At 32.9% G+C, this 27,154-nt stretch overlaps 2 protein-coding genes across 2 annotated transcripts in view; both read left to right on the forward strand.

Moving 5' to 3' along the window:
- Positions 1-361: 361 nt before the first annotated feature.
- On the forward strand, positions 362-13,691 carry LOC145319825 (putative serine protease F56F10.1). The gene is made up of 15 exons (XM_080162190.1): positions 362-480; positions 1,038-1,079; positions 2,925-3,016; positions 3,341-3,420; positions 3,905-3,986; positions 4,451-4,560; positions 5,639-5,729; positions 6,277-6,372; positions 8,221-8,385; positions 8,821-8,983; positions 9,296-9,438; positions 9,732-9,840; positions 10,466-10,537; positions 12,245-12,339; positions 13,022-13,691. The coding sequence occupies exons 1-15, from the start codon at positions 406-408 to the stop codon at positions 13,062-13,064; spliced, it is 1,458 nt and encodes a 485-aa protein (XP_080018316.1). The 5' UTR covers positions 362-405; the 3' UTR covers positions 13,065-13,691.
- Positions 13,692-24,922: 11,231 nt separating this feature from the next.
- The window catches only part of LOC145319826 (uncharacterized), a 55,181-nt gene continuing 52,949 nt past the window's right edge, over positions 24,923-27,154 (forward strand). The window contains exon 1 of the mRNA XM_080162191.1: positions 24,923-25,011. The gene's annotated coding sequence lies outside the window, so the exon portion shown is untranslated. The remainder of the gene's footprint in view (positions 25,012-27,154) is intronic.

The raw sequence follows: 27,154 nt of genomic DNA on the forward strand, positions 1-27,154 counted from the left end.
TTCATTTGAAGCAATTTGTATAACTTTTGATACTCTGGTGAAAAAATGTAAATAGTTACAGAGTCTTCATCTTTACTTATAAATCATTGTCTACTTCAAATTAAAAAACTAGCGGATACGCCCCTCGAGGCCTTCAGGGTGAAGTGAAGGCAGGGGGAACGTGCCGAACCGCTACCCACAATTTTCAATTTTAGTTTTTTAAAAAATTTGAAGGGGAAGTATTTTTCGGGAGGTTAGAGATACCCTTCTCCAACACCTTTTTAAACCTATAAGAAGCTTCACTGTAAAGGAGAACCATATCGGTTCATTGGTTAGCGAGATCCTACGCTACAGACAAAAAAAGATTCCTACTATATACAAGGATATAATTTTCAGAAGCTGAATGTGTAAAACTGTACCATCAAAATGAATCTTTTAATAACATGTCTGACCATCTTTTTGACCATGAGCCCGCTTACCTTGGCTCTTAGATTTAGACAGGTATTTGTATGATCCTAGAGACCTCTAAAACAAACGTCTCTAAAAAGCACAATAAAAAAATTTAATTCGTTGTCATAGATTTTACACATCTATAGAATAAGGGGCAACTAGACTTTATCTTTTATCTTAGATGATTAGGTTTTCAACAAGGATGACAACATCCATAAAAGCGAAGCACTGAAACGGTAGGACAAACGGACATTAACACTTATATAGTGTCAGAACTGAATAATCAGAATAAAAATATGCAAGAGTCGAAGCAAAATTGTAAACAAATTTGATGAAATACTGCTTGATACAGGATAATGTACCTAACTGCTAAAGGAATCACCATGCAAAGTTTGAAATCGACAGGACAATTATAAAATGCTTAAATTAACGGAAAAAAGGTATCCGTTAGGGATGGACCGACCCTAATTATAGAAAAGCTTCGCTTTTAAAAATTCTAATTTTGACATAATATATATAAATATGATTTTTTCTAAATCCTTTTGGTGTTCTTATACATTGCAAGTTTATGGTACAAAAATCAAAAACATAATTAGAATATTTTTTAGGGATTACAAGATCCTCCTAAAATTGGAGTTGAGCCTCCAAAGGTAAAATCAATTTATTTATATTATTTACTTTGACCGTTTGACTGTCAGTTATCCTACAAAAAAATATTTTAAAAAGTAAAATAATAGTTATTTCTCGCATGGTATTATAAATGGCGGATATAGAATGTACAATTATGAGATTAAAACTAGTTTTTTTAGCCCTGGGGTGCCGAAGGCACCGGCTAAAAAACAGGTTTTAATCTTATGATTGTACATTTTTATATTTGTAGAAAGCTGGATATAATACGATGCTAGACATAGCTTTTTTTGTATGGATGAGAACCGGTTCCTATCCACCGGATTCGAATTAATACGAGATGTTAGTAGGTTTTGTTATTTTATCTTTTACAAATCAATATCCTTGACTTTAACAAATGCTTTTATAAATTTCTTTGTTCGTATTCTTTGCCATGTTTTTCTTATATCGAAGATAGGCACTTTTTAATATTTAAACACATTTTTAACCTAATATTTATAAGTACGTGGTTTAATAAAGGATACTCTAGGCTGGTAGCAGACCTAACTATTCTGCCTCGGTAAGGAAAGAAACTTCAAGGGTTGCACTATCACCCAAAACGCACCTTTGAATGTCTTGGATGCACGAAGACGAAGAAAGCCCCTAAAAAATCAGCATGTTACGTCATAAAAATTAGGGATTATTCATTAGACTATATAAGTTTGAAGGAATTTTAATTAATATAATAGATTTGAAATCTGCATAAAATTTTAAGGGTTTTTTATTAAATTCGTTTTTTATTTAATTCTTTATTTAACGGCGCAAATACGATTTAAGTTAATTTATTTTGACCAATAGGAAAGCTAGATTGAAACCTACCCGCGCTCTAATTGGTTGAATGATGTACGACACTTAAGCTTCTCCAATCAGAGCGCAGATAGTTTTCAATCCACCAATCACAGATGTCAAAATTAATTAACTTAAATCGTATTTGCGCCTTTAAATAAAGAATTATATAAAAAACGAATTTTATAAAAAACCCTTAAAATTTTATGCAGATTTCAAATCTATTATATTAATTAAAATTCCTTCAAACTTATATAGTCTATTATTCATCTCTTTTTTAGGGGTTTTCTTCCCACTCCTCATATTCTCATCCCTCGTTTTTATGACGTTATTGAGGGACTTCTGGATGCACCATTCATTATTTCCGGAATTATACATTTAAAAATTTTCATATTCTCAACAAAACCAGGAGGGATGGGGGCATTGGGCTATTTAAGTTAAGTATCCAAACGTTTTAACCACTAATTGTAATCTACAGAAGGAGTAATAATTTATCGGAATATGTCTTATCCCTTTAGATCACATGAAAAATTTAATCATAATTGTTTTAAATGTTGAGTTAAGAAACTGATTTGTGGTAAAAATATGTGGTTCTGATTTTTTTGATAATGGGAAGCAAAATTTTTTTTTTTTGATAACATTAAAACACCTTGATAAACTGAAACTAAACTCAATATTATTAGTGCTTAAACTGCAAATTAAGTATAAAACCTGCTAGATGTAAGGTTGCTTTAAGTTTTTTTTTACGGTTAGGCTAGGTCTAAGTATAGAATAGTTTGTGTCCAGTAGGGGTTAAGACACCTGGTTTTAAAACAGGTGTTTATAAGGGCATACTAAGGTTTTTAAGAATATAAAAAAAAACACAATTGTGAGGAACTTTACAAAGTGTCCTAAAATATGTGCCGTGTGGCGTCATAAAAATGAGGGATGAGAGGAGAAGTGGGAAAGAAACCTCTTAAAAAGAAATGGATCTATTGACGTCACAATGCTCATTTATAGGACACTTTGTAGAGCTTCCAGTTTCGACCAATATGATAATTTAGGAGATGTGGTATAACCAGTCACTGGACCATTTCAAACCTGGAGACTCTAGGACCTGGCTCCAGAGATACTGGATCAACTGGGAACATTACAAGTAGGTCTTGACAGGGAGGAAGGGGACATTGGACGGTAAATTACTTTGGTACCCATTTTTTTATGAATGTGCTTAAAAACTTTCATTACTTTCATGAAATCTTGGTTGATTAATTTGTAACTTTTGTACCAATAATTTTAAAATTTGGAATAGGTAATATTGTTTCTCATGATTGGTATCATTTCCATTAAGCTCCCTGATGTTTTATAGATTTTTTATTATTTTTTTTACAAATGCATTCTTTGGGGGATTAATTCTGATAGATTATTTCTGAAGCTTCTCATCTTACTGGTTGGAGCTACGCTACTAAATTTTTCTGTTTAGGGTTGGAGGTCCAGTCCTACTGATGATTGGAGGTGAGGGAGAGGCAAATCCTGTCTGGATGAATACTGGAGCTTGGAAAGGTTAATTTATTTTGTAACTTTTATTAATTATAGGTTCCTAATTCATTTATAGAATAAGTTTTGAACTGTGACCCATATATATTAACTCACCTTATAAATTGATACACATAGCCAAAATTTGTTTCTCTAATCCCAATAGGATGGTGGGATAGGAAGTATTTTTTTTATAAGATAATGTTTTTTTTTTTATGGGCAATATTTTTTTCTTTTTAAAGGGACAAGACAATGGACGATGAATCAATATACATCCTCATTGATAAACAAAGTTACCCCTACTGTAAATTATTAATAGAAGTTACTTGTTGGAAATTTAAGCACTACTTGTTTGAACCAACCAATCAAAATGAAATAAAGGACTCAAATTTAACTAATAAGACAACTTTGTCAGAAAACATTGGGTTCTTTTGTTATTTACGTTTGAATGTCCCCTCATTTGATTTCTGCAAATTCATAGATCTGACTAATAGTTTTCATTTGTGTTCAGATTATGCTGCCAGTGTAAACGGAGCTATGATGCTGCTTGAACACAGATACTATGGTAAAAGCCATCCCACTGAAGATTTAAGGTAAATTTACTAAATTAAACCACTTTTATATTTAACAAGTTTCAGTTTAATTTTACAATTTAGCCTGTCTGATATCGAACAGCATAAAATATAATTTCTTAGTTGCTATTAAAGATTTTGATTTGAAATTTGTGATAATTAATATGACTAATGGGCGTCTACTCTATAAATTACTTTATTTGTCGGTCCATAATACAATGGAGGAAAATGTTAAAGGATTCTCAAATTGCCTTACAAACAAACAAACAACTCTATAATCCACTTTGTCTGTTCATCTGTCCGTGTCTGTCAGGTAAGATAATTTACCTGGCTGCTGTATGTGAGAGAATTTGAAAATCATTGTGAAGTTGACAAGAAATAAGCATCCAATCTAAACTTTACCATGTCCGTCCTTCCATTTTTTCCAGGGTCTCTTTTTAAAGATGTTATCATTCTTGTTATGAAAATATTATTTTTTTTTTTAGTGTAAAGAACCTGAACTGGTTGACCTCCCAGCAGGCTCTGGCTGATATTGCCAGCTTTATTACATCAATGAATCAAGAGCACAACATCAAGGGAAGATGGATTGCTCTGGGTGAGTCATTCTTGTTATATAAAAAAAAATCTAACAACTTCAGAAATTGTTGCCCCTTATATTTAAGAGAAATTTAATTTAAGGCAGTACCCAGTACCCAACTTTACCTAACCTAACCTGAGGTAAAACAATAACACAAGAAAATTCCCCTTAATTCTTAATTTATTTTAATGTAGATATTTGGAGGATAAAATTTCCTCCTGCCATTTATATCCCTCTTTGTAAGAATCGTGTAATAGTATAATAGTTTTAAAACATAATAAAATTTTTAAAAAATATTTTCTATTCTATCCATACATTTTTTATATAAATTATGCTTTCTTTATTGATAGTCCATATTTTTTGGTGTTCATCATTTTAGTTAGTTTAAGTAAGGGGGGCTTAAATCCATTTCTTATTTACTAAGTATATTAGCGATTACTTTTATTTAATGAAATCTTCCAATTTTTAACATGTACAAAACGGCCTGCTTAATTGCTTCAAGATCCATGTCAGATCTATATAGGAAATAAATGTCTATAAACGAGCTCAAGTTTTCCAAGGAATATATGATTAAAACTCATAGTGCTCCAATAATCCATAATAAACTCTCATTGCCCAGAACGATAAGACCCATTATTTTACTTTACTAAAAATAAATTCATTTTTTTCATTTCATGTTGCTATTTACCTTATATTGATGTATTTAATTTCTAATCATAAAAAAGAAAATTTAAATTTATAATATGATAAATTTAAGAAAACTATGTTTTAAAAGAATTCGATTGTGGCGACATTTTGTGTGTTCAAATATTAAACTAAAATTGTAATCATCATCATTAACCCTTTGGTGATGGTAATGTAAAGAAAAAAATATAATTTTAAAAAAATCTTTTAAAAATCATTTAAATTATTAAATATTTACTTTCTTTTAGATAGTAATGCCGGGTGAGGAAAATAGATTTATTGAGAAATAGATATGCATATAGAAAACTAGCCAATAGGGAGATAATTATATCGAGCCAACTCTAGTTTAAATAAATAAGATAATGACCAAATGATTGATGAAAGAGTCCATACTAACAAAAATAAATTTCAGGTGGATCCTATCCTGGTAGCTTGGCTGCATGGGCCAGGTTGAAGTATCCCCATCTTATCCATGGTTCAGTCTCAACATCTGGACCTCTCAAGTAAGTTAGGTTCATGGAAAGAAAACGTAGTAGTGGTTTTTGTCGTATTTTTACAGTAGCTTTTCTCCTATTTCTAGCCACTGCAGGGGTCTCTAACCCTGCGGGGTAACCATTAACATTTACCTACAATAACCTATCAAAAGTAAGTTCTGTAAGTTATAACAAAAGGGTCGCCAGTTTTGGCTATCTTCATACTTTTTTCCCTACAAAGTAGGCTTTTTGAGCCTTATTTAAAAAAGTTGCATTTAAATGGCTGGCTTTCAATTTGTTGTTTTAAAGTGAATTTTGTATATTTTTAGTAATGAAATTCATTCAATTCTTTCTTTTTATGTAATTTTTAGATCAAAAAACTTTCATTTCAACTTAATATGTAATATTTTTTTCCAATATGGCTTTGAAACCGATTGAATATCCGCTGGGTTATTAAATTAATCTTAATATAATTTTTCATTTTACTATCAATGGAAAGCTGTCTATAATACGCTGCTATAAATAACTATTCATTTAAATATAATACAATTTTTGCTAAAATAAATATTATTTATAGGGCTAAGGCAGATTTCTACGAATATTTGGAGGTAGTTACTGATGCTCTGGATAAAACTAGACCTGACTGTTCTGCTACCCTTAATGATGCTCTCAAGTAAGAAATACATTTATTTTATTTGCGGATTTTTTTGTCATTTTTAATAAAAGATATTTTTAAAGAGAATCTTTTTCTATAATTATATTAATTAAGTCTTTTTGGTCATGAAACAATTGTCTGATCGTTTAGAAGCTTGATATAAATGTTTATTTTTTTTATTTTATCATTAAGGACATTGCCTCTGACATCTAGAGGCCGTGTATTTGAACGGTGGGGAAGGGGGAATAACAATTCCTTAAACCATATTAAGAATTAAATTTAAAATATAATTGTTTAAAGACAAAATACTACCCTTTCCGAAGCTAGTAAAAGTGGCTGACATAGATTATGACGACAAAAAAAATAACCAATGAAAGGCCACTATAAATTTTATACTGGCCTCGCATTGGTTAATTTTTTTGGACGTTATAATCTGAGTCAGCCACTTTTACTAGCTTCCACTTTCCAATTAACTTTACTTACACAATGAAAATCCATTTTTTCTTCTATCTAAAATGTACGCTTTACAGTTTTTACAAATTTGCGGAAACTATAGGACACTCACTTTATAAACCACTGAATACACATTTTCTAACTTAAGGTTTTTTTTTGTAATCCTTAGACTTAAGTTTTTACCTCTAAAAAGTTAACAAAATACGTGGTAACTTTTCTGCTAGCAAAACAATGATTGCTAATTTCAAAGTTAACCAACTTATAAAAAACAGAGTACTTTTAGTTATTTCTAAAAGAAATAGTGGCTGCGCTACCAGCCTTTAAGGACTTATTACTGAAAATCTATTGGAAGTGGGACGTTTGAAAACCCTTTATCCTCGATTTTTTATTAGTCTATAATACAAAGTAGCTTGATGTCTGTCCGTCTATCCGTCTGTCCGTCTGTCTGTCCGTCTGAAGCTTAAGATCTCAGTAACCGCTGAACCGATTGGGCTCTACTCTTCAGGGATTATACCTACTGGTCCTGTGATGGTTTTTGGTTATTTTCCTGGGGGATGGGACCCCCCCAACCCCACCAAAAACTAAAAAAAACACCCCCCCCCCCTAATTTTTTTTTTACATTTTTTAAAAAATCTCAGTAACTGCTGAACAAATTGGGCTCTACTCTTCTGGGAATATACCTACTGGTGCTCTATTGGTTTTAGGCTATTTTCTAGGAGGGTGGGACACCCCAACCCCCCTAAAAATAAAAAAAATCCCCATTTCCAAATTTTAAATTTTTATTTTATTTTTGTAATCAAAAACCATTAATTGGGTTGGGGGAACCCCATTGCACCATGGGGCGAAGCCCCCATGAACTCCCCCCCCCTAAAAAAAAATTTCACCCAAAAAAAAATTTAGGCTTTTTGTAAGTTTTAAAAATTTACATCTTTAAAAAGTTATTACAATTATAGGTGTTATATAAAATGTGGTCCAATCAGTGGGACTTGCGCCGCATACGGGGAACTTGCTTATGCTCACCCCGTACGAGATATACGGTGAACAACCTGGGTTTAATTTTTACGAATTGAAATTTTTTTGCATATGGCGCACAACCTGGGTTAAATTTTACCAAAGAGTAATTCGGCAAAGAATAACTTTTTTGAAAATATAACTATAAAATTATTCTGGAGGGTTGACTTTCCATTACCTCATGGGGCGAAGCTTCTAGAGGCTAGGGGCGAAGCCACTAGTAAAATATAAAGGAGGAGGGGGTTGGGTCAATCAATAAGATATTTCATTACTTAATTAAAAATAAATGATAGAAATATTTATTGACACACTAATTGAGTTAACTTAAAGTTGATTTTGAAACAATAATCAAATGAACTCACACTTTTTTAATTTTAAAATTAAAAGAAAAAAACTTTCTAGGAAAGTTCAGATGATGACCCGTAAGCGCAGTAACTGGGGGAGCATCACCAACATGTTCAACCTGTGCACACCCTTCAACGGAAACGCCCTGGTGGACATCACCAACCTGTTTGAAACTCTGATTGGAAACTTTGAAGGGATTGTTCAGTATAACAAGGATAACAGGCAGGAGTTGTGGCGCATTTTTTTTGTAATAGTTTGGACTTAATATTTCTCCTAGAGAATCTGAAAAAAATGATTTATTGCAGTTAAACACATTTACGTTCTATTCGAATAAAGGTAACGGTTGGGGGAATGGAAGGTTACCCCTCCTCCCCTCCCCCCTGAAACCAATGAAACCCACAAATATATTATGGGGGAATTAACACTAACCCCCCCCCCCCTCAAATCCCATACCCAAAAAAATGTTTCAAAGGCTATAGTTTTTACAAATTAGATAAGCTTTGACTTTTTACATTCAAAATATGCTTTTTACCGCCCAAAACATTAGGAGGGGGGGGGGGGGGGGTGAATTAAAGAAACTAATTAAAGAACAAAAAAATACTTTTATCTTAATGTTGCTCAAAGAAACATTTTAATTCACAACTGCTGAAAAATCAGGGATTTTGAGGGAGCCAAGTGGACCAACATTACTATTGACACCCTCTGCTCCATGATGGATGATAATGAACTGGGAAGCTCCCTGGACAGGTTGAAGGCTGTCAATGATTTGTCTTTGAAGATGTCGGAAGAAAAGTGCCTTGATCATACCTACAAATCAATGGTAAGCAAAATTAAATCTCTATGAATTTTAAAGTTTGTATCACTTATTTTTGCCACAGAAAATTTTTAAAAGTGCCATACCATTGGTCAGTTGTCTACTAGCCTGCCATTGGCAATTTAGTCTGACAATACAAAGGATCAATAATCAATAATAGACCGAGGCACAGACAGAATTACCAATTGCAGGCCAGTATACATTTTAATTGACCAATGGTAGGCTAGTATGAATTCATTTTTATAGACACTATACAAATGAATTCATTGTTAACTTTTAATTCTTTACTACATAAAGACTATTATATGATTTGTTCAGGTGTCCGAACTCCAAGAGGTTGGCTGGGACAGCACTGGGGCTGCTGGAGGCCGTCAGTGGACCTATCAGACCTGCACAGAGTTTGGATGGTATCAGTCCTCTGACAGCCCAAAGCTGAACCTTGGCAAACTCATTCCTGTCAGGTGGGTTTGTGCCAACTTTGATTCCCTGACTACAACGTTTTCGAATTAAGGAAGAGCAGCTAACCTATAACTAGGGTTTTCCGTTCACCTATATTTTCAATTTTATCCTAATGATATGTTCCCTTAAACTACGTGCATTATAAACTTTGACTCTTAAACTATTTCTTGACATGTGGCATCTGTTTTTTTATTTGTGATTTCGTGTGTTTTATGTGTTTTACGTTATTTAACAGAATGATTTTTTACAATTATGTACATTTTCTAATTTAAGGTTCATTTGTTATTATTTTTAGGTTTTTCGAGTACATGTGCACAGATATCTTTGGTCCAAAGTTTGATATAGATCTTATTAACAAGGGGGTGGAAGATACAAATACTTATTATGGTGGCCTAGATATTGAGGTATACTAGATAGATAGATAGATATATGTGTGGACAGACCTATATAAGGACGAACAAACATACTGATTATAGATAGTTAGAAGAGTCCAACTTGGATAGTACACCGTAGGGATAGAGAATCACCTGCAGGGGATACAAATAATATTTTTTTGTTAAAAAATTTTGAGTAGGGGGGCCGGGTGGGGGGGGGGGAGGGTGTGGTCGTTTGAAAGAAAGCACAAAAAAAATATTGAAGGTTGGTGAATTATAACACCTTCTAGCATTTATGGCTTTTTTCTTTTCTCGCTTATAAAGTGTAGAAAAAAGTGGGTAAGAAGAAAATTTTCATAAGAAAATTTTGTCAGAATACAAATATCTCTACCCTGAATCTCCTTAAAACGAATATTTGATTGGTAATTATCAGGGAGTAAGGAACCATTGGGCTGTCTATTACACTAGTCCCCAAAGTTTCATGATATAATTTTCTTATTCGTTGGCTTACCAACGTACTAAGTGAACTTGTCTAGAATTTGGAGCATTAAATTAAGTTTCCAAATCAATCACTAATTACAACCTACAGAAGGGGTGATTTTATTTACTTCCAATGGGGGTGTGCATCAATTTATAATATAATTATTGATTTCAGGTAACCAACACTGTATTTGTACATGGCACAACAGATCCCTGGCATAGGATGGGTATCACAGAAACTAATAAAAGGAACAACAACTTTAAACTTAAAAAATTTTAAATTAAAATGGATAGGTTGACAAAATCCATAATTAGCGAGGAAAAATTATTAAAGCTGGTTATAGAAAAAAAAGTCATACAATACAAATGACCAATGATAGAACAATACACAGACTAAATTAACAATGGAAGGCCAGTATACAATTTCATTGACCAATGGTAGGCCAGTTTGACGTCCTGTTTTTATAGGCACCATATTAGCTGCAAGATTATGTATATCAGGGTAGCGCCAAGTTTTTTATCTGTATTGTACGAGTCTGCAAATGATCGAATGAATGCGGGAGGATTTAATACAAAACCCCCAGAGAAAAAATACCCCACAATGTTTGATAATATCTTTTCCCATAACCTCTTTGGGCGAACCCTTAGAGTCTACGGGCATAACCGCTATTTTAGTATAAACTAGCGGCTTCGCCCCTAGAGGTATAATTACATCTTTTATTACCTGGAGATCCCCAACTTCACCACTATTTTAAATAATTTTTAAAAAAATGGCGTTTTTTTTTTTTTTTTTGGGTTCGGGATGTCCCACCCCCCAAGAAAATATCCTAAAACCACCACAGGACCAGTAGGTATATTCTCTGGAGTAGAATCCAATCGGTTCAGTGGTTACCGGGATCTTAAGGGACAGACGGACAGACATCATTCTACTTTATATTATAGACTAGCGGCTGCGCCCCTAGAAGCCTCTAGGGGTATTTAAGGTAGGAGAGGAAAAAGTTGACAACATCCCATTTTAAATTTGAGTTTCAAAAGAGTAAAAAATATTTTTTGGGGGGAGGGGGATGAAGACACCCTCCCCAAAAATAGTTTAAAACCTTCCCAGGACCTATAAGAAGCTTCATTGTAAAGGAGAACAATATCGGTTTAGCAGTTAGCGAGATCCTTCGGGACAAACAAAAAAAAACTACTTTATATAATAGGATAAGGAAAATATTAAATTCTACTACAAATTATTTAAATAAAAAAAGAGAAGAAAAAAAATAATTCATATATCAGCGCAATAAAATAAAGAACCTGCGTCATACTAGATAAAATCTTCATTTTTAAAGTTACATAGCTACTCTTTAAGTAAAGTTTGACTACTTCTTTTAATTATCTTTGCTACGGCTTCAACAGTGTTATGAAAAATATCTGAGAAAAATAAATTTCGGTTAAATATTAAAAATATAAGGGGAGCTCCAATTTTTTGAGTAGAAAACATAAACTCTCACTGTAAATTAAAAGAAATGTTAGAAATAAGTAGTTTATTTTCAAAAACTGCTTTAGTAGCTGTGAATGCTTGATTATGGTGAGGGCAGCTTATTATAAACAAATGTGGTTCAACAATGTTCATTTCCTTAGAAATTAAAAATAAAATAAAACATACATATATAAAATTTTTATCTTGATTGTGTGATTAATCATTTTTATGAATGCGAAGTTCAATTTATAGAGACGTAGAATGTATTTTTAATTGTTAACACATTTAGCTTTTCTTTGTGAAATTTAAAATACAACTTCAGAAAAAACGTTTAATGTTTTAGATAAACTAAGATAACATTATTTTTTTAAAATATAAATTAATGAATTTCTTAAATTCTTATTAAACTAAAGGTAGAAAAAGTGGCGTTTTTGAAGAACTCCCTATATATTTTAGACTTTCTGCAACATTAAGTTGTTTCATTATTTGTGTAGTGGTATGGAGGCCATTTTAATACCTGGGACAGCACACTGTGCCAACATGTATCCACCTTCCCCGCAGGATCCTCCAGCACTTGTAGCTGCCAGGTAAACTTTATAATAATATCTAGAACAGCACACTGTGCCAACATGTATCCACCTTCCCCGCAGGATCCTCCAGCACTTGTTGCTGCTAGGTAAACTTTATAATAATTCCTGGAACAACACAATATGCTAACATGTAACCACCTTCCCGTCAGGATCCTCCAGAAATTGTAGCTGCCAGGTAAACTTTATATCATTTTCTAGAACAACACATTATACCACCTTACCCGCAGGACCCTCCATCACTTGTATCTGCCAGGTAAATTGTGTAATAATTTCTGGAACAGTTCATTTGCCAATATGTATCCATCTTCCCCCCAGCATCCTCCAGCACTTGTAGCTGCCAGGTAAACTTTATATTAATTCCTGAGTTCCAACATGTATCCAACTATATCGCCGAATCCTCCCGCACTTGAACTGCAAGGTGAACTTTGAGATAATATCTAAAACAGCACATTGCACCAACATGTATCCACCTACCCTTCACAACCCTCCAGCACTTGTTGCTGCCAGTTAAACTTAATGATAGATCATAGAACAGCACATGGTGTCATCATGTATTTCCCTTCACCCAATGATCAGGTAAACTATATATAATACACCTATAGAAATATCGCACCACTAAATAATTATTTATTCTTCTAAATCTTATAGAACTTGTAGCAGCCATACTTACTCATTTTAGGAAGAGGATTGGAGAGCTGATTTCTAAATGGGTTTCAGACTAAAAGATTCAATAAATCAAGCAATATTATCAACAATTCAAGATCCATCAACAAAATAAAAGAAGTAAAGTGTTCAGAAAGAATTAATAGACATGCATATTAATATAAGTTTTGAAGCAATTATAAACTTAAAGTGCACTCTTGAATAAATATCATTATAAATCAGAGATAATAGAAAAAGCAAAATAACTGAATTATTAATCAAAAATATTAATAAAATATTGAAAATCAAGCATTTTAGAAACCAAAAAAATAAATTTAATATCCCCCTATCTCTGATTTGTATAAGCATATCATGATTGAACAAATTGTCATTATCATCTATAAAAAAAATCAAATAAAACATTTGTTTTCTCCTACTATGTATGAGTTCTATTATTTATTGTACATAAGTATATGTATATTTTAAACATACAATCTTAAAAATACTTTAAATCACTAGCTTTATTTTAAAGCAATAAAATGAAAGAATTGAAATGTATGTAATCTAAATTTTCTATGCTCTAATTTTTAAAAGAATATCTCACAATTCAAAATTTCCTTAAAGTTCAGATGTATTTTACCCTATAAAAATTCAAATCATAAACTGTAAACAATTTTTACAAACTTTTGAATAAAATTTTACTAGAATATACTTTTAATTATGATACATTACAAAAATGGCCAAAGATAATAAAATCAAATGAAAATACTTTTTTTGTTAAATTCTGTATTTTTTTAATTAATGTATAAACAAGAATGACAACATCCATTTATACAAAGCTCATAAAGTAGCAAATTAAACTAACTTTCCATTAAAAAATGTATAAAAAGGAATTATAAACATTTCTACTTTCTTCTCTCTTGTAAAAAAAAATCATTAAAAACATAAAATGATCATAAAGTGTTCATATTAGATTTTATTTTTTTGTCCAATATTTAAAATTTTCTCCACAACACTATCTATCTATTTATTTTCTGTATTTATCTATCCAGCCTTTGTTTTGAGTTGGTCTGGTAGTTTTTGTCTGGCTAAAAGTCCTGAGAATTGTTGGTTTTGGGAGTTTATGCATAACAACTAATTCAAATCTAATTAGGCTAGATCAATTAAGAAAATTATTATCTTCTACCCCTTTCCACCCACAAGAAATTTGCCTTTGGTTGCATAAACATTTTTATTGAGAAATTTTGATTTAAATGCATTGTCATTTCAAATTCAGAAAGCTTAAAAAATAACTTTGGTAAGCTAAAAGTCATAAAAATGTGAAATGATGGGATTGTAGATTAATTTAAGCTCTAGAGTCTTCTCTCTGCATGAATGTATAAACCTAAGTTTGTTGGCATGAAAGTCAGATGAAAATGTGTAAAGTTTAGTTGGTTAGTTCCTTCTATTTAGGAAGGGATACAAATGTACAACAAGGACAATTAGATCCATAAGCAGCGACAAAAACTATGGCATAATCAAGGTGTACTAAACTTATCCCATTTAACATGACCGCTAATAAATTCAAATATTGTTAACGTTAAAGTTCGTTGATTGGATGATTAATAGTAATACTATGGTTCCATAACCCTGCGGGCACCAGAGTATTGCATCACATTACAAGCCGATTATGCCCTTAGGTCTTCTAGATGATCACTTGAAAACGAAGGAAATCCTACCCCAATTATGTAATAAAACCCGGCGGGGCTACTCTGTACTCAATATAGCCTAACTTAAAAAAAAAGACCAACACACGAAATTCATACCATACCGGGTCTTATTTTCAATTCATTTCAAATTTTCATGGAGGAGTGGTTTCTGTGCGCGCAATTGCGATTCAAAAAAACAGTTTATGGTCATTTTAAGAGGATAAATATAAGAGATTGCAAAGCTGTTTAGGAGATTTTTAGAGGAAAGCAGATAAGGATGTTAAGATGTTTTTTTTTATATTTTGTAGCCCTATTTGAGTCCTGACGCAGTATTCAAATCTTTATTTTCTACCAACATTTTATCCAACTTTGCTGGAAGAGAAGATTCTCTATAGTTTTATCCTTTTCATTGTCTGTATAAATGAGTGATGGATAGACGCCCTCTTTTAGATGGCTGCAAAATTATGTTAAAAGGATGACTGGCTGGCTACGCTAGTATGTAGATCGCTTATGAACAAAAAATTACATTTGTCACAAAAAAATTAGCGGCTTGTTTGCTTATGAATTTCTTATAGGTTGATATTATTACTATGAAGCTAATTAGTTCAATGCAGCGGCTGGCAGTACATTGGGAAATAAAAATTTTAGTATCTTTGATTATTGTTTGCAAAAAAAGCCTCTGAACACAGCACAACTGACTTGCTCGCTATATCCACATGTGTTTATAAGTTTCCTTGTTTATCTAACTTGTGGTGTGCATTTACTCACGCATACTGGTACATCCGCATAAATGTCACAAAAAAGGCATATTAGCAAAAAAAGAGAGGGGGTCTTTGGTGGTGGTTTAATTCAAAGAGCAAAAGGCAGTTTGTACTGTTGTAACTATTTGGGTTCTGATTGTTTGATAATGTGATACATGTGCAGAAGTGAATACACACCCCACCCCACACATGGAGTACCACAGGGCTCTGTTCTTGGTTCTAATTATTTGATAATATGATACATGTGCAGAAGTGAATACACATCCCACACATGGAGTACCACAGGGCTCTGTTCTTGGTTCTAATTATTTGATAATATGATACATGTGCAGAAGTGAATACACACCCCACACATGAAGTACCACAGGGCTCTGTTCTTGGTTCTAATTATTTGATAATATGATACATGTGCAGAAGTGAATACACACCCCACACATGGAGTACCACAAGGCTCTGTTCTTGGTTCTAATTATTTGATAAAATGATTCATGTGCAGAAGTGAATGCACACCCCACACATGGAGTACCACAGGGCTCTGTTCTTGGTTCTAATTATTTGATAATATGATACATGTAAAGAAGTGAATACACATTCCACACATGAAGTACCACAGGGCTCTGTTCTTGGTTCTAATTATTTGATAATATGATACATGTGCAGAAGTGAATACACACCCCACACATGGAGTACCACAGGGCTCTGTTCTTGGTTCTAATTATTTGATAAAATGATTCATGTGCAGAAGTGAATGCACACCCCACACATGGAGTACCACAGGGCTCTGTTCTTGGTTCTAATTATTTGATAATATGATATATGTAAAGAAGTGAATACACATTCCACACATGAAGTACCACAGGGCTCTGTTCTTGGTTCTAATTATTTGATAATATGATACATGTAAAGAAGTGAATACACATTCCACACATGAAGTACCACAGGGCTCTGTTCTTGGTTCTAATTATTTGATAATATGATACATGTGAAGAAGTGAATACACATTCCACACATGAAGTACCACAGGGCTCTGTTCTTGGTTCTAATTATTTGATAATATGATACATGTGCAGAAGTGAGTACACACCCCACACATGGAGTACCACAAGGCTCTGTTCTTGGTTCTAATTATTTGATAATATGATACATGTGCAGAAGTGAGTACACACCCCACACATGGAGTACAACAGGGCTCTGTTCTTGGTTCTAATTATTTAATAATATGATACATGTGCAGAAGTGAATACACACACCACACATGGAGTACCACAGGGCTCTGTTCTTGGTTCTAATTATTTAATAATATGATACATGTAAAGAAGTGAATACACATTCCACACATGGAGTACCACAGGGCTCTGTTCTTGGTTCTAATTATTTAATAATATGATACATGTGCAGAAGTAAATACACACACCACACATGGAGTACCACAGGGCTCTGTTCTTGGTTCTAATTATTTGATAATATGATACATGTAAAGAAGTGAATACACATTCCACACATGAAGTACCACAGGGCTCTGTTCTTGGTTCTAATTATTTGAAAATATGATACATGTGCAGAAGTGAATACACACCCCACACATGGAGTACCACAGGGCTCTGTTCTTGGTTCTAATTATTTGATAATATGATACATGTGCAGAAGTGAATACACACCCCACACATAGAGCATCACATTGCTCTGTTCTTGTTTCTAATTATTTGATAATATAATACATGTGCAGAAGTGAATGCACACTCCACACATGGAGTACAACAGGGCTCTGTTCTTGGTTCTAATTATTTGATAATATGATACATGTGCAGAAGTGAGTACACACCCCACACATGGAGTACAACAGGGCTCTGTTCTTGGTTCTAATTATTTAATAATATGATACATGTGCAGAAGTGAATACACACCCCACACATGGAGTACCAAAGGGCTCTGTTCTTAGTTCTAATAATTTGATAATATGATACATGTGCAGAAGTGAGTACACATCCCACATATAGAGTACCACAAGGCGATGTTCTTGGTTCTAATTATTTGATGAAATGATTCATGTGCAGAAGTGAATGCACACTCCACACATAAAGCACCACAGGGCTCTGTTCTTGGTTCTAATTATTTAATAATATGATACTTGTGTAGAAGTGAGTGCACACCCCACATATGCAGTACCACAGGGCTCTGTTCTTAGTTCTAATTATTTGTAAATAGGATACATGAGCAGAAGTGAATGTACACCCGCACATGGAGTACCACAGGGCTCTGTTCTTGGTTCTAATTATTTGAAGTGAATACACACCCCACACATGGAGTACCACAGGGCTCTGTTCTTGGTTCTAATTATTTGATAAAATGATTCATGTGCAGAAGTGAATGTACACCCCACACATGGAGTACCACAGGGCTCTGTTCTTGGTTCTAATTATTTGATAAAATTATTCATGTGCAGAAGTGTGTGCACACATGTGAACTTATTTATTCTCTCTAAACAAACAGTGGCTCACACGTAAATCTAGCAGAGACAAAATATTAAGAAATGTTCCAAAATTAATCCTGTACAGAAGTAAGTTTTTTTTGAGGCTTAAGATTTCAATTATCACTGAACCAATTGAGTTCTCCATTTTAGGGAATCTTAACATAAGTCATTTATATTTATGAGATATAATATAGATATAACATATATTACATGTAAAGAGAAAAAGATATTTAAAAGCGAAGCTTTTCTATAGTTAGGGTCGGTCTGTCCGTATGTCCGTCCGTCCGTAACGGATAGCTTTTTTCGCTAATTTAGGCATGTTAGAATTGTCCTATTGATTTCAAACTTTGCATGGTGATTCCTGTAGTAGTTAGGTACGACTTATATAGCGTAGCAACTCTGTAATCATTACCAGAATGTCCGTACGTCCATTTTAAACATGTTTATTTTTTTTACTTTTTTAAAAACAAATTTTTATGTGATCTAATAATCCGATTAATCTGATTTTTGGTATACTGATTCCTGGGACAACAAAATACAATATTATAAGCGAAGCAACTCTATAATCAAGTCATAAAAATGTAAGTATGTCCATAAACATTATTCTGTATCAAGCAGTTTTTCTACAATTTTACTTACAATTTTGCTTCGACATTTATACATTTATATATTCTGATTATTCAGTTCTGACACTATACAAGTGTTAGTGTCCGTTTGTCCTACCGTTTCAGTGCTTCGCTTTTATGGATGTTGTCATCCTTGTTTTTATCTAATTTTCGTTTTTCTCATCCTTCAGGGAAATTTTCAGAATAAAAATGGATCAAAAAATAAAAGAAATATTGTACAATCTATTAAAAGTTCAAATAGTGAACTTATTCTCGCACTTTTATAAAAAAAAGAATAAAAAAATTTGAAACTAAAGAATATGGTTGTTATCTTACTATGCACTAGACACTTAAATACTCTAATATCTGCGACTTTAAGGGCACTCTAACAGTATTTACTCTAATAGCGGTATAAAAAAATCTTTGCCAGTCAGTAAGTGAAGGAAGCGGATAATTATAGAGATGCTGTGCATCTAAAAAATTGAAACACCTATTTTGAAAATAATTAATTTTAGAATTTCAAATTTCTCTCGTATAAAAAACATACCTTGTTTTAACACGAGTTCTTTTCCTATTTAAAATCTTGCTTTCTTGGGAGGGCAGTATATGAGAAAGGGAAAATTAGGGAGAGAATGAGAAAAAAAAATAAAAGCTAAAGTTCACATACTTTAAGATACATATTTATAGCTTATTATATTATTCATCGTTTCTTGATAAACATGAAATGACATATTTTGAAAGAAATTTATATTTAAAGATGATATCGATTACATATTTCCATCAAAAAGATACACGTCAATAATTCTTCAGTATTTATAAAAAGAAGAATAGAACAATAAATATGTCATTTGAAGTTGAAAAAATTGAGGGTGATATATTTAAATTTTTCGTTTTTAAAGGATAAATCTAACTTTAAAAGAGGGAAAAATAATCTACAGACAAACTGATAAATTTTTAGGGAAATCTAACCAAAAAATTACACAAAGATAATTTACTACAGAAACACATGATAAAATATATAGTAACTACGCTACTAGAATAATTAGTATGAACAACCTATATGTGAGTGTGAACCTGTTTCTTATTCAAATTTAAAACTCAGATTTTTTCAAATTTTTAATCTTACCCCTCCCGTTTGAGCATATCTATGTATATTTATGTAAATCTATTTTGAATGGTGGTATTTAACATTTTATGAGAGACATTCTAAGGATACAGGGGTATGACAATAAGTTATAGATTACTTTTAGAATATGAATAACTAGCGGCTACGCCCCTAGAGGCTTCTAGGGGAACTTGAGGAGGGGAGAGTCGAATTTGTTAACCAAATTTATTATTTTAGATTTTAGGAGAAAAAGTAAAAAAAAAATTTTTGTTGGGAGGGGTCATTTTTTTCTCGGGGCGATTTCTCTTGGTAGGGTGGTGGTACCCTCCCGAAAAATAGTTATAAACCTTCCCGGAACCTATGAGAAGCTACCCTGTTAAGGAGAACCCGATCGGTTCAGCAGTTAGCGAGATCCTTCGGTACAAACGCACACACAGACAGACAAACAGACTGACAAACATCCTTTTACTTTATTATAAGGAAAAATGAAGAAACTGGCAAATAATGTTGGGGAGTTAAGGGTGCATCCTAATATATAAAGTAATCAGCTTTTTTTGTCTGTACCGAAGAATCTCGCTAACCAGTGAACCAATATGATTTTACAGGATAGCTTCTCATGGGTCCTGGGAAGGTTAATAACTTTTTTGGGGGAGGATACCACCCCCTCCAATTTTTGTTTTTACTTTTTCTTTTTAAAACTAAAATTTAATGTAGGGGACGGGGCAAGTTCCTCATTCCACTAGAGACCTCAAGGGGGCGTAAATGCTAGCATTTGTTAAACTATTAATAGCTGCACTATTACTTGGATAAATTAAAAGAGATATTGGTACACATGTATATAAATGGATATAAAATACGGTGATATTGTTTGAGTTTTCTCACACCGTCAAAAAACAATACTCCCCCCCCCCCTTATGACTTTACCTGCCCCCTCCCCTGCCGTGGAGGAACGTATTGAACAATAATTGAGAACAATATTAGCAACCTAAATTAACGACAATAATCTAGATGGGAAAACGAGTTTTACAAAAAAAATCTTTTAAGCGAAGCTAAGTGAGTAAAACGATTATTGACAAACATAAAATGACTTAATTTTAAAGCGAAGCTTTTCTATAATTAGGGTCCCTCGGTTCGTTCGTCCGTCAGGCAGTCAGTCCGTCACTGTTAGCTCATTTCGTTAATTTGGGCATATTAGGATTACCCTATCGATTTTAAACTTTTCATGATGATTCCCGTGGTAGTTCTGCTTATTCAGTTTTGACACTCTTTAAGTGCTGATATTCGTTTGTCCTTCAATTCTAAAGCTTCGCTTTTATGGAAGTTGTCATCCTTGTTTATTTAAATAAAACGCTTTCGAAATCTAAGTAAAAAAATGGTGTATTTGTTACTTAATAGCCTCATATACAGGATATTAGATATCGACAGATCAACGACTTTAAACCTGATTTTTTTTATAATTACATGATGCCTAATTGTCCTAGGAATGAATATATAAATACAGAAACAAATTAGTCTAATAAGCCAGAATTTTGTTTAACAAGTAACAGTCAAAATTCAGCCTTTTGCCTCTTTTTATACGCTGCTTAAACTGCATCCGTTTAAGAAACGAGAAATGAGATACCAGTAACACCGAAAGAGCTGCTGTTTCAACTGCCAAATATAATTTCAAGCAAGCTGCAGCTAACACCCAGCCGACCTTACTGTATATTACACTAGCGGGTTCGCCCCTAGCCTCTAGGGGCTATGCCCCAAGAGGTTTAATCAACCTAATTTTTCGTATTTTAGATTTAAAAGAAATTTTCGGGGGGTATTTTTTTTTTGGGGGGGGGGGTATTTAATTTTTTAGGGGGTTAGGGGTGTCCCACCCCTCAAGAAAATAGTTATACACCTTCCCGGGACCTATAAGAAGCTACCCTGTAAAGGAGAACCCGATCGGTTCAGCGGTCAGCGAGATCCTTCGGGACAGACAAAAAACGCTTACTACTTTATATAATAGGATATTACAGATTGAAAATATAAAATTCAAATCAATATGTTCAAAAGAAGTAATAAAAAATCCAATAAAATATCTATTATTTCTAAATAAAAGATTATTGAATATTTTTTCATTTTAATTTAAGAAATAAAATTTTCCATTTTTAATATAATCAAAATTAAATAAAGAACAAAACTAAAAAAAAATATTTTTTTCCGTGTCAGACTTTGTGATAGTAAGAGAGAAAAATTCTATTTCCTAAAAAGTGGAACATTGAATTAAAGGTAAGCAATCAAAGGGTTAGGTTATAAAGATCTGAGCTGGATCTTTAAATCGTTTAGTGGTGCGCTAAATCGGGGCGATCCAGTTCATCCCGGTTTGGCGCAACAATGTCACTCGTTGAGTGCCATTGACGAGCCACTGGGCGCGCTGATTCGCCCATTCCATTTTGATTTAAAGATTGAAATCTAATAATATCTAGGTGCGCCGAACTGGATCGCCCCGATTCAGCGCACCACTAAACGATTTAAAGATCCAGCTCTGGTTTATGTAAACTAACATAATCTAGAGTCCACAATAGAGATTAAGAAATCAAATTTTGATGTTTTGAATAGACTAAATGATTTTAAATGGGGTCATAGTGAAAATATTATAATAGTTATTTCTTTCATCGTATTATAAACGGCTTTCCGCGGATATAGAATGTACAATTATAAGATTAAAACTAGTTTTTTTAGCCCCGAAGTGCCGAAGGCACCGGCTAAAAAAACTGGTTTTAATCTTATGATTGTACATTTTTATATTCGTAGAAAGCTGGATATAATACGATGCTAGACATAGTTTTTTCGTATGGCTGAGAACCGGTTCCTATCCACCGGATTCGAATGATTACGAGAAAAGGAATTTTAATCTACAGTAGGGGGATTTTTTATGTATCACAATTGGGGATGTATATCAATTTATCAGCCATTGTCTTATCCCTTTAGATCCCTGAAATTCTTTTCTAGCCAAGTAAACAATAGAATAAAATTCGAGTTAAACAAATATATTAATTCTTTAGAAAGTTCAATAGAAATAAATTATTGTTTAACCTACTTTGTGTTGTATCTATCATATATATCATATATTAATTTATAGAAAAACAAGGATGACAACATCCATAAAAGCGAAACACTGAAACGGTAGGACAAACGGACATTAACACTTATATAGTGTCAGAACTGAATAATCAGAATATAAATGTATAAGAGTCGAAGCAAAATTGTGAGTAAATTTGTTGAAAAACTGCTTAGTACAGGGCAATGTTTATGGACACACTTACTTTGTTGTAGGTAAATCGTACCTTATTACTAAATGAATCAACATGCAAACTTTAAAATCAATAGGACAATTCTAACATGCCTAAATTAACGAAAAAAGCTATCTGTGTGTGAAAGACGTATGGACGGACGGACGTACGGACCGACCCTAATTATAGAAAAGCTTCGCTTTTAAAAATTATTGATCATAATCTAACGCGACATAAGTTAAAGAGCAGAAATTCTTAATAAAATGATAAATGAAATCCTTATTCCGTTTCAAAATTTCATAAATTCTATCGTCTTAATTTTTTTAAAGTTTGGATATTTCAACAATAAACAGCTTAAAAATGTTAAAGGCATCTAAAAAACAATATGTTTTTACTGATCTATTTTGCTTTCATGTTTTTGTCTTACTTTAGGAATTTACATAGCTAGTACGTCCTTAGCCTAGAAAATTCGAATCCTCTTGCCCTTGAATTAGAATTCCCCTATTTTGGAAGTGTTCTTACAATCTATACGATATTGTACATTAGTCCGCCTCTCCGCTACAAATTGTTTAATTCCTTACACACAGGTGACTGGAAGCGTAAGTAACAGAAAATAAAATTCTCAACCATAAAGCCAAAACATATCTCTATGAATAGTGAATGATACATCACACAAATCACAAGAACATTCTTTTTTACTTTTTCTCAAAAAGGCCTCATTTTAATATTTTTGTTTTTTCATACAATTTTAATGTCAATAGAGACATCTTAGAACATTTAGCCCTGTGTTTAGGAATTTTTTTTCTTTTTTTTTACCAGCTATGCCTATTAAAAGTAGACCCTTTTTATATTTGTAAATGAAGACATCTAGTACTTGATTGCTAAAATATAAAAAACGCATTGAACAGCTTTCTATATTGTATGTATACCAAAAATACAAGTTGTATATATGTATTATGTACATACTTCGGCTGGTCAAAAGCCCCCAAGTTCTTTCTCTATTTTGCTTATATCATATCTATTCTTATCTCTGATTGGACAGATCATATGTGAAGTCCTTTCTATATACTCACCTGTGATTGGCCAGAACGACAGCCTCACTGAGTCCAGCTCAAGTCCGTTCGCGCGTTTTTTTTTTAGTTTGTTGAATTGGCAACGTTCCCAAAATTTCAAGATCCTACTGGATACTCATTTAAAATCATACTCAAAATACATTCAGGTGCTTTTTTGAAAATAAATATTGATATAAAAAATCTAATTTTAAAATACTTTAAATTCCTCTAAATAAAATTGTAAAATAATCCTTTTTAAAAGCCGTGTATTCATCCCTTTTTCTTATGAAAGCAAAAGGCATATGAAACTCGAAAGGCATGAAAAAAAAAGAGATTGAATAATATTGATTTTTAAAACTGGCTCGGCCGTGTCAGAAATAATAGGGTGAGATGCTTTAAACTATTATGCTAAATACAGGTGCAGCTGCCAAACCCTCATTAAATTTTTCTTAAAATCTTATCTATAATACAAAGTAGAACGATGTCTGTCTGTCTATCCGTCTGTCTGTCTGTCCGTCCCTTAAGATCTCGGTAACCACTGAACCGATTGGATTCTACTCTTCAGGGAATATACCTACTGGTCCTGTGGTGGTTTTAGGCTATTTTCTTGTGGGGTGGGACACCCCCAACCCCCCAAAAAACCAAAAATCCCCCCCCCATTTTTTTTTTTTTTGAATTTCGCCAAAAAAAATTTTTGATCACCTCTTGTGTCAGAGCCCCTAGAGGCTAGGGGCGAAGCCGCTAGTATAATAAAACGTGTAGCCTAAATCCAAATGATTATTTAATATTTATTTGCATATTCCTTTTTCTAAACACATATATACCATGACGAAAGGCCCTAGGGGGGGGGGGGGGAGAGGAGAAACTTTCTCTGTCCTTTATTTTTCCCTCCTAGCACCTACCTATACAGTATACATGACGTAAGGCCCATAATGTGGGGGGGGGAGACGCTCCCCTCTTCCCTGGCCTATGTATAATGAGTAATACATGAGGCCAGATATTTGTTTAGCTCGATAGGGTGTTTAGTTAGTGTGTGAAAGGCTCCCCAGAGCCTACCACTGCTCAGATACTGTATTGAACAAGGTAACAAAGTACATATAGTTATAGAGTAGTTGTGCTGCCTGCAAAGCAAAAACGATTCTGCCTTTTATAAGGTTTAAATCTTTATTATTGTAAGAAACATTTTGGTTATTTAAAGATTTTAATAGCAAATTGTTTTTTTTTGTTTTACTTTAAAGATGAAAATGTCCAACAGTCTGACCGTAAATTATATGTGAACGACTATAAGTTAATGATTATTTTCACTGACACTTTACTGTGAGGCCACAATCTTTTGGAAAAACGTATTTATGCGGATAAGTCTTTGTTAGGTTAGAAGAGTTTTAGAAGAGCCCCACAAGGTTACATGAATTACCAGTAGATTGTTTAAGGGGAAATTGTGATAATGTTAATTCCTAAATTTCAACTGTTATCCTAATGAAATTGCTTTAAAAATTTTTACCTAAAATAATTTATTATAAAAGTTATGATCTATAAATTTCAATGACAAGTATATCTTTACAAATGAGTTTTTATTCCAGAGCCAATTTAGCGTAAAGTCCAGTTTTATACTTTTTATTGAAACCTATCAATTTTACATATAATGGCTTTGCAGTTGGATTTTTGAAAAAGCTTAACTTAACTTAGATGTAATATACAATACAAAAAATTATTTGATATTTTTTAATTATCAGACCTAAATGATAAATAAGGAAAAATATGATCGACCAATTAAACATTTTCTTGTATTTTTTTTTTTTTTGGGGGGGGAGGGTGGGGATTATTTACATTGGTGAATTTTTAGAGGATTTTAAATTTTACCACGACCTATGCAAAATTTTTACCGTAAAGGAGAACCATATCAAGATCTTAATCTATAGACACGTAGACTGATACACATCATGTTACTTTAATGTATGGACTATGGGAATATTTACCTTAAATTAGAACCATATCAAGATCTTAATCTACAGACACGTAGACTGATACACATCATGTTACTTTAATGTATGGACTATGGGAATATTTATCTTAAAGGAGGACCATATCGAGATCTTAATCTATAGACACGTAGACTGATACACATCATGTTACTTTAATGTACGGACTATGCGAATATTTATCTTAAAGGAGGACCATATCGAGATCTTAATCTATAGACACGTAGACTGATACACATCATGTTACTTTAATGTATGGACTATGCGAATATTTACCTTAAATTAGAACCATATCAAGATCTTAATCTATAGACACGTAGACTGATACACATCATGTTACTTTAATGTATGGACTATGGGAATATTTACCTTAAATTAGAACCATATCAAGATCTTAATCTACAGACACATAGACTGATACACATCATGTTACTTTAATGTATGGACTATGCGAATATTTATCTTAAAGGAGGACCATATCGAGATCTTAATCTACAGACACGTAGACTGATACACATCCTGTTACTTTAATGTATGGACTATGCGAATATTTATCTTAAAGGAGGACCATATCGAGATCTTAATCTACAGACACGTAGACTGATACACATCCTGTTACTTTAATGTACGGATTAAAGAAAGTTTTTGTTAAGAATTTTTATGTACGGACACTATTGTTCTTGTTTGAATTATATTTTCATAAACATTTCATAGCTATATAATGTAAGTGTTTTAAATGCACCAGACGGTAATTGCTAAGCCACTAATGAATATAATTGTCCTTGTTTTACTTGAAATTCCAGGGAGGGAGGGGACAGTGGGCTGTAAAGTGTACTGTTAATCCAAAGTTTTATAACCACGTTATCTAATTCGTTGGCTCAACAACTTTTGTTTATAGATTTTGATTCCAAACGTTTCAACCAATAGTTTAAATCTACAGAAGGTATAATCTTATTTAACATTATTTTGGATGTGTGTTATTTTATCGTTCATTGTCTTATTCCTTAAGATCCATGCAAAATCCTTTTCCATTTCCGTAACTGATATTCCAATAGCCAGGTTTTATGTTTTTGACTGTGAATAGATGTAAGTTTTTACACAACTTACACTGGGATTGATTAAAGTCCGCAGGGTGATACAGCTGCCAACCAGCCGCCAACAAGCTGTCAACTGCATAAAAATTAGTGGCGTTCTATAGAAGAAAATTTGTCTTTTCTTAGAAAAAAAATTAAGACGGCTGCTTTGCG

This window comes from Acartia tonsa, chromosome 5 (genome assembly GCF_053477335.1).
Source record: "Acartia tonsa isolate MP-2025a chromosome 5, ASM5347733v1, whole genome shotgun sequence".
NCBI classification, from domain to species: Eukaryota; Metazoa; Arthropoda; class Copepoda; order Calanoida; family Acartiidae; genus Acartia; species Acartia tonsa.